The 8,787-nt window shown below is 43.1% G+C and overlaps 1 protein-coding gene across 1 annotated transcript in view; it reads left to right on the forward strand.

Annotated features, from left to right (window-relative positions):
• Positions 1-8,511, forward strand: part of jmy (junction mediating and regulatory protein, p53 cofactor) — a 66,540-nt gene extending 58,029 nt beyond the window's left edge. The window contains exons 3-10 of the mRNA XM_045692156.1: positions 605-755; positions 1,997-2,166; positions 2,899-3,064; positions 3,288-3,475; positions 3,573-3,656; positions 5,308-5,403; positions 5,519-6,029; positions 6,131-8,511. Coding sequence (XP_045548112.1) covers positions 605-755; positions 1,997-2,166; positions 2,899-3,064; positions 3,288-3,475; positions 3,573-3,656; positions 5,308-5,403; positions 5,519-6,029; positions 6,131-6,447 — 1,683 coding nt within the window. The 3' untranslated portion in view covers positions 6,448-8,511. The remainder of the gene's footprint in view (positions 1-604; positions 756-1,996; positions 2,167-2,898; positions 3,065-3,287; positions 3,476-3,572; positions 3,657-5,307; positions 5,404-5,518; positions 6,030-6,130) is intronic.
• Positions 8,512-8,787: the final 276 nt, after the last annotated feature.

Genomic DNA, 8,787 nt, shown 5'->3' on the forward strand with positions numbered 1-8,787 from the left:
TTCCAGCTAAAACACACAATGAACAGAACACTGATCAGATGTTTTACTAATTCACACAGGGCTTATCCAGGGCTGGTTAGCTAGCTACAAAGACAGTGTAAAAGACCTTACCCAAGTCACTTCCAACTAATGAACTAATAAGCCTGAGAAGTCAGTAACACTTAAGCACTCGATTGTCGTTGCCTCAGTATGTTTGATTAAATGAGGTTGTCTTAACCTTAGAGAACGTCCTACAGTTATCAAAAGTTACAACAAAGGAGGACACTGGGTTTAGTAGTACAGTAAACACATGTCCAGTCTTGAAGCTCTATGTCCCTGACTGCTACACCACAGCACAACCTGCTGTTAAAGACTGGTATGACATGAGGCCAGGTGAATTGAGGTACTTTAAATCCTCAATTAATCACTATTTGTAAGGTCTGAATTTCTCAATGTATCAATGTGCGAGAGTTTGACTTTCATTTATTAATCCAATCCCTTTATTTTATCCTGCTGGACCAGCACACCATATTTCCCTCTGGGATAATATATTCATAAAAATGTAATTGATTTATGTTGATTTGACCTTTGTGTGACCCCTATTGATCTGTGTCCCCTCGGTCAGATCTCCTTGGAGACGGAGCGTCTGGGGCCTCGTCGTGTGGAGGGGCTGAGGAGGGAGGATGAGGAGTGGATGAGGAAGGCTCACGCTGCCGTCCTCTCCATACAGGACCTTACCGTCAAGTTCTTTGAGACCACCGCCAAGGCTCAGAAAGGTACACACACACACACACACACACACACATACACACATAAGGCCTTTTCACACTGGCGTTGTTCTTAGCCCCGGGATATCTTAGCTCCAGGCTAGACTTGCCTGGGTTAGCTTAGCCTGTGTTCACATAAGTATTTGTTAACCCTGGGCTAAGCTTTAGCCCTGGCTAAGGATTCACACTTGTATACCCAAGCCCTGGGCTAACTGACAAACACAACATGCGACCAACATCTCTGACTCACAACCAATATTATAAGCAATTTATTAACACAATATTTCCTGTTGCTTCTAGCATTTGATTTCCAACAGTGATGCTTTGTATAAACATTGCTGTCTGCCTGTCTGACATCGGAAACAATGTTTCACTTTTGAAATTCTATCTCACAAAGAATGCAGTGAATGAACGAGACGTCAACTTTTCTGATCCAGGCGAAATCATGCAACAATATTATTATCATGGATATATGCAATTAAATATCAATAGAAAACAGAGGAAAATGGATCGTTTGCTGCCCTTCCAGCTGTAGAGTTTGTAGCTTTAGTTGGCTAAGTGAGAAGACCTTAGCCAGCCTGCATAGCGACCATTTTTGTTAGGCAGAGCAACCATTGTTTTTGCACTGATTTAAATTATTTTGGTTTTTGTCCTCAGGATTAAATAGTATGAATTTACTTATAAAAATAACCTGCAGAATCTCCCTTAGCCCCAGGCTAAGGTGCAGTGTGAACACGCCTATAGAGAAACACACAGAGAAACACATAAACACACACAACTCTGTACAGACAAACTCCAGAGCCATGAATTATCCAGATGGCAGATCAGCCCCTCAATCAGACCATAATCTCCAGGCTTTAAACTGCTCTCCCAGAATCCCCAAACTAACCATAACCCAACTATCCACTGGCTCCACACTGACTACAAAGTCTATAACTATTCCCAAACATGTAAATCATTTGTTTTTGTCTCCAACTTAGGCAGTACAGACCGCTAGAAATCAGCAGATAGCCCTCTAGTGGTGAAAGTAAGAACTGACAAAAATGCAGAGAGGAAAATAAGTATTCTGTCAAGGACATATCTTGTAAAAATATATATATATATAGAGGCATACTAAGACAAAATAAATGTGACATGGTGTGCAAATGATAACACATACGTGCCTGTTGTGTTCTGTTTAAGCAAATAAACGCCCAAGCTATTAATTGAAGTTTTACAGTAATTGTTCTGTGGGTGTGTGTGTGTTGCAGCGGTGTATGAGCGGATGCGTGTGGACCAGAGGAAGTTTGGCAAGTCGACATGGGCTGCAGCTGTGGACCGCATGGAGCGTCTGCAGTACGCCGTCTCCAAGGAAACATTGCAATTGATGAGGGCCAAGGAGATCTGCCTGGAGCAGAGAAAACACGGCCTGAAAGAGGAGGTATTACTCCTATATTACAGTACTACAACTAATACTATTACTATACTACTACTGTTATTATAGTAATAAATAGTCAACTGATGAGGGCCAAGGAGATCTGCCTGGAGCAGAGGAAACACGGCCTGAAAGAGGAGGTATTACTCCTATATTACAGTACTACAACTAATACTATTACTATACTACTACTGTTATTATAGTAATAAATAGTCAACTGATGAGGGCCAAGGAGATCTGCCTGAAGCAGAGGAAACACGGCCTGAGAGGGGCAGTACTGATAAATCTATAAAGCATTTTTCAAGATGCTCAAAGCACATTGTATTGGGGAATCATGCCTCATCCACCACCAATGTGTATCACCTACCTGGGTGATGCCACGGCAGCCATTTTACACCAGATATCTCACCACACATCAGGTACACCAGGGATGGGCAACTGGCGGCGGCCCCCCTTCTGAAGGCCCTCAGATCAATAAAACAAAAAGAAAAAACTCAGTCGGGTCTCAAATTGCTGTTGCAGTTAGAATAGTAGAATAACCAAGGTGCAATTTCAAAATGCACATGTGTGTACGCAGACCCGCCAGCAACTGCGGCCCTTCATGATGAGTTCAGATTTCTTGTGGCCCCCACTCCCATAAGGGCCCCACCCCCATCAAAGTTGTCCATCCCTGAGGTACACAATACTCTGACTCTCTCTCTGTCTGTGTTTCTGACCTTCTATGTCTGTCTGTCTCAGATGCAGAGCCTGCAGGAGGGAGAGGATGCCATGCAGCGGTTGGACCAGATGGAGGCGCTGTACTATGAGCTCCAGCTGCAGCTCTATGACATCCAGGCTGAGGTGCTGCGCTGTGAGGAACTGCTGCTCAACGCCCAGCTCACCAGCCTCCGCAGACAGATCACTGGTAATACTATGCACTTTATACCTGTTACTTCTAAGTAACATTCAGACTAGGAACTTCTGCTCAACGCCCAACTCACCAGCCTCCCCAGACTACTATACATCTATACCTGTTACTGTTAATGAACCACTAGACCTGTTCTAACTGCTCAGCTCCAGAGCCTCTGTAGAAACACTACTAGTGAGGTTATCTAACAGTGTACCTCTCTGTGCCCTTCCCTCCCCAGAGCGGCAGGACGAGGTAGTGTACTATGATGCGTATGAGAGTCCTGATGCCATGCGGAGGGTAGAGGACCCCTCAGCCTCTCTTCCCCCCCTCAGAGACAAGCTCAGCCAGCTGCAGCAGCGGACCAGACAGCTAGAGGCACGCAGGGGACGCATCACCGCCAAGAAGGCCTACCTTAAAACCAAAAAGGTAATAATCAACCAATCACACGCTTAGCTCTGGACTTACTAACAAATCAAAGCCTGTAATGTGTTGGCTGTAATATGTCTTGTTTATCTGTAACCAGGAGATCTGTATCATCAACCACAACCAGAAGATACAGCAACGCCAAGGTAGTAAAGACGACCAGACCCATCAAGCACTGCAACAGGTACACTGATATGTTTCATTAGTGTTTGTGTTGATTCTAGAGGTTGACCGATTAGGATTTTTCAACGCCGATACCAATACCGATTATTGGAGGACCAAAAAAAGCCGATAACGATTATTCTGACGATTTTTATATATATAATTGTAATAATGACAATTACAACTATACTGAATTAACACTTTTATATTAACTTAATATAATACATAAATAAAATCTATTTAGTCTCAAATAAATAATGAAACATTTTCAATTTGGTTTAAATAATGCAAAAACAAAGTGTTGGAGAAGAAAGTAAAAGTGCAATATGTGCCATGTAAAAAAGCTAATGTTTAAGTTCCTTGCTCAGAACATGAGAACATATGAAAGCTGGTGGTTCCTTTTAACATGAGTCTTCAATATTCCCAGGTAAGAAGTTTTAGGTTTTAGTTATTAAAGGAATTATTACGCGTCGACTATTTCTCTCTATACCATTTGTATTTCATATACCTTTGACTATTGGATGTTCTTATAGGCACTTTAGTATTGCCAGCCTAATCTCAGGAGTTGATAGGCTTGATAAATTGATAAGTCATAAACAGCACTGTGCTTCATGCATTGCTAAGAGCTGCTGGCAAACGCAGTAAAGTGCTGTTTGAATAAATGCTTACGAGCCTGCTGCTGCCTATCACCGCTCAGTCAGACTGCGCCATCAAATATCAAATCATAGACTTAATTATAATAAACACTCAGAAATACGATCCTTAGGTCATTATTAATATGGTCAAATCCGTAAACTATTATTTTGAAAAATAAAACGTTTATTCTTTCAGTGAAATACGGAACCGTTCCATATTTTATCGAACGGGTGGCAACCCCAAGTCTAAATATTGCTGTTACGTTGCGCAACCTGTGTCATAATTATGTACAATTCTGGCAAATGAATTATGGCCTTTGTTAGGAAGAAATGGTCTTCACACAGTTCTCAACGAGCCAGGTGGCCCAAACTGCTGCATATACCCTGACTCTGCTTGCACTGAACGCAAGAGATGTGACACAATTTCCCTTGTTAATATTGCCTGCTAACATTAATTTCTTTTAACTAAATATGCACGTTTAAAAAAATATACTTCTGTGTGTTGATTTTAAGAAAGGATTTGATGTTTATGGTTAGGGACATTTGTGCAACTTATGTGCTTTTTTCACGAATGCGCTTTTGTTAAATCATCCCCCGTTTGGCGAAGTTGAAGTAGGCTGTGATTCGATGATAAATTAACAGGCACTGCATTGATTATATGCAACACAGGACAAGCTAGTTAACCTAGTATTATCATCAACCATGTGTAGTTAACTAGTGATTATGTGAAGATTGATTGTTTTACGATAAGTTCTAGCTAGCAACTTACCGTGGCTCCTTGCAGCCACAGGTCATTTTAATGCTGCACTCGCGTAACAGGTGGTCAGCCTGCCACACAGTCTCCTCGTAGATTGCAATGTATTCGTCCATAATCGGCGTCCAAAAAGGCAGATTACCGATTGTTATGAAAAGTTGAAATCGGCCCTAATTAATCGGCCCTAATTAATCGGCCCTAATTAATCGGCCATGCCTCTAGTTGATTCAGTGTTATAGGAATGATGGTGAATAGATCCTCATCCTGTCTGTGTTTCTCCATAGCGAGGGGAGGAGCAGGAGGAAGAGGAGGAGAGGAGTAACGCCAGAATGAGTCTGGATAGGTCGAGAACTCTGGACAGACTACGCAGCTTCAAACAGGTGAGAGGACACAGTTACCTCTGAATAACACAGTCTAAACCTCTCATGTTGAGTACATCTTAGGTTGACGCTGTGTTTAGACGCATGTTGTAACTGTTGGTTCTTTCTGTTGCAGCGTTTCCCTGGTCAGGTGACTCTGAAGTCCAGCAGACTGCGTATGTCCCACGGCCACTCCCGGAGGAAAACCTCCTCTCCCCTCTCCCCCGCGGGGAGGCCTGAGACCCTGGTTGCCAGTGTCCAAACAGATTCTGTTGATCTCCCTGAGCTCTCTGCTCCTCCCTCTGATGCCTGTGGTCACCAGAGTGTCTCTCTACCCCTGTTAGGGGGCGCCACTGGGCCTCTCTCTGCCCCCTCTCTTCCTCCCCTCTCAGCGATCCCCTCCTCTGCCCCTCCACCTCCTCCCCCTCCTCCTCCCCCACCCCCTCCCTCCTTAGATGACCTCTCCAGTGAGGGAGTTGAGTGGGCTCACCCCACTAGCCCAGTCCGGCAGTCCAAGGCTGGGTCGGATTCAGAGCCGCTCCCCCTGGCTCCCTTCTCCCCACGTTTCTTTGACAGCAGTCAGCTGCAGACAGCCAGAAAGAAACTGAAGAAGACAGCCATGCTGGACTCCTCACAATGGAGGAGAGGTCAGACATGACAACATACTGTTACCTGGATTTTAAAGGAATATATTAAAATCATAACTTGACAAGATTTTTAACATTGTTCCATTCTCCCATCTCTCCAGCGAGTTCTCCCATGGACGAGGTCCTGAACTCCCTGAAGAGAGGCAGCTTCCACCTGCGTAAGGCTGAGCTGAGAGTCCTAGCCCCCGACCCAGACGATGACGAGAGCAACAACATCCTGGCCCAGATCCGGCAGGGCGTCCGGTTGAAGAAGGTGCGGACGCGGCCGGAACAGCAGCGGCACACCAAGGGCTCGTTCCCCCACTCTGCCGACGCTCTGACCCGCTCCATCCATGAAGCCCTGAGACGCATCAAGGAGGCTTCGCCTGAGTCTGAGTCTGAGGACGAAGGCCTGCCCTGCACCGACTGGGAGAACTAGATACAAGATACACACACATACACCGGCACCGACTGGGACTCTGACCTTTGACCTCAGCCACTACCATCTACTATTTCTGGCTCCACATTGACAGCCTGAAAGCTGAGTAGAGATGTTTCCTGAGTAGAGATGTTAACTATTTCTTACTATTTCTTCTCGTCTTTGTAATGGACCACTAGCCTTTGCTCTTGGTTTTCTGTGTTGTGCTGACTCCTCACGCTCTATATAGTCAAGCACTTTGAGAACCTAGTAATGAAAGTCACTATGTAAAAGTAATTCCTTCACTCGATTCCTTCTTTGTCCTGGACCAAACGGGGGAATTAGGCTCCTTGTCAGTGCCCCGACTGGAGAGCTAGGGTTCTGGGATCCCTTTATATAGAATTAACTAAGAGCTTGGAAGAGGTTAGGTTGCTGGGGTGAGTTTGTTTTCCGTTTGACAGGATTGAGTGTTTTCTTTAATGTTAATTCAACCCCCCATAGAATAAAGTGTGTTATTGTTTGGCTGGAACAAAATGCCTGCACTCACACCGTCCAGTCCTCTGCGGGTGAGCGTGGCAACCCCTGGTGTCGAGAAGTCATGATATTTTTCTCTGTAAAACCAGTGCCCTTTAAAGTCAGCTGATCTGTCCAGCTCTACAAAGACAGGTGTCATTCATTCCATACTCTATATTCATATTCCATCATGACATGTGTTTCTGTTGATGGTTTTTAAAGTGTGCTTTTACGTTCTTTTTAAGGTCGTTTTCATTTAGAAAGGAGTGTTTCTTTTTTTCACCGCTTTATTTTCACTGATATTATTTTTCATGAGTCCACTATAACCGTGGAGTCGCTTCACGTTATCTACGCCTGGTTATTTTATCTGTGTTGTATCTAAGAGTTGTCAAAACTGAAACTATTTCTATAGGAACAATCTCTGTTTACTGTAATAAATCATGCACTGAGTATGAAGGACATGTTGAAGAGAAAATGATGTACTGTTTGGAACTGAAGGACTGTGTGTACAACTGCTGTCCAAGTTGACATTTGGCCAGGTCAAAGGTGGTAGTACTGTATTTTTCCGGTCTTGAAAAACGCTCAGATAGAAATGTATGGTGCAGAACTGATATGATTGTCGGTCATGTAGAACAGGGATCTTGTCAGCTCTATTCATTATATTTCTATCTGTGTTTACCTCACTGAATCCACCAGTGGTATGGTACTGGTAACTAACCACAGTGAGTCAGTAGGCTTAGCATATGGGGCTCATGCTTCATGCTGTGTCTTCATGGCAAGTGGTCAAAACCCAATCATGTGACTTTCTGCAGCGTCCGCATATCTCTGACTGGGTCTCTAGTCTGAAGTGGCTTCTTCTCCTTCATCTGCACTGATCTATAAACGGTGGGTAGGTGACAGCAACACAGTAGAATGACTCAGAGGAATTAGCTTTTCACTGTACAGATTTTTTTTAGTGCAGATGGAGAGAAGTTTAGGAGTGTAGAGGCAGCCATTTTAGTTAAATTGAGATGCCCCCTTCCTAGTCCTGTCTCATGTTATCTGTAGACATATACAGTACAAACCTGTCCGTTGTAAAATCACTTAAATTTTTGTCAGTTTTCATTGTATTTGGGGTCTTTAAGTATTTTGTTTATTTTATACATGATTTGTAAAATCTTTTACTATTCATTTCCATCTCTTCTTTCTGTCTTTAGCTAACACTACAGTTTGACCTATAACCTTTGACTTGTATGACCTTATGCATGTGGCTGGCCTGGTCTGATTTGAAGATGAGTCCGTCACTAGATAAGTGCAATATTATATTAAACTGAAATGTAATATATGTAATGAAATGTACATCCTGAAAATACATTGGCATGCTTAAAAACATCCTAAGTATTTGAGTAAAACACTTCATGATTTAAGAAATGGAGTAAGAATTTATAAAGCAATACCATACAAAATGTAAACGTGCTTAAACGTTGTTTTTTTTGCCTTTTACTGTCGTCTTACTGTTATTGCATTCCTAACTGCTTTATATATCCCAGTTACATTTTTTCCCTTCAAAATAAAACCAAGTACTGAAATGTCTTCCTGTCCTATTCTTTGACTTGGCATCACAGAGCCATTAAAACTCAACTCAGCCTTTGGCCAAACCAGACAGCCTTTTGTTGGGTCTAGTACAACATGCACAGCCACATGAGGTCAACCACAAATAGTATTTCATAAAAATACAGCCAAACAATCCCCTTTTAGGCAGTGAGTGGATGTGATGTTATACAGGAAGCATCAGGACAGGAACTGAAATGAGTGCAGATTAGAGAAAACAAGGAGGAACATTCAGATAGTGAAAAAATGACAACCCTT

The sequence above is a fragment of the Salmo salar genome, chromosome ssa01 (assembly GCF_905237065.1).
Source record: "Salmo salar chromosome ssa01, Ssal_v3.1, whole genome shotgun sequence".
Lineage (NCBI taxonomy): Eukaryota > Metazoa > Chordata > Actinopteri > Salmoniformes > Salmonidae > Salmo > Salmo salar.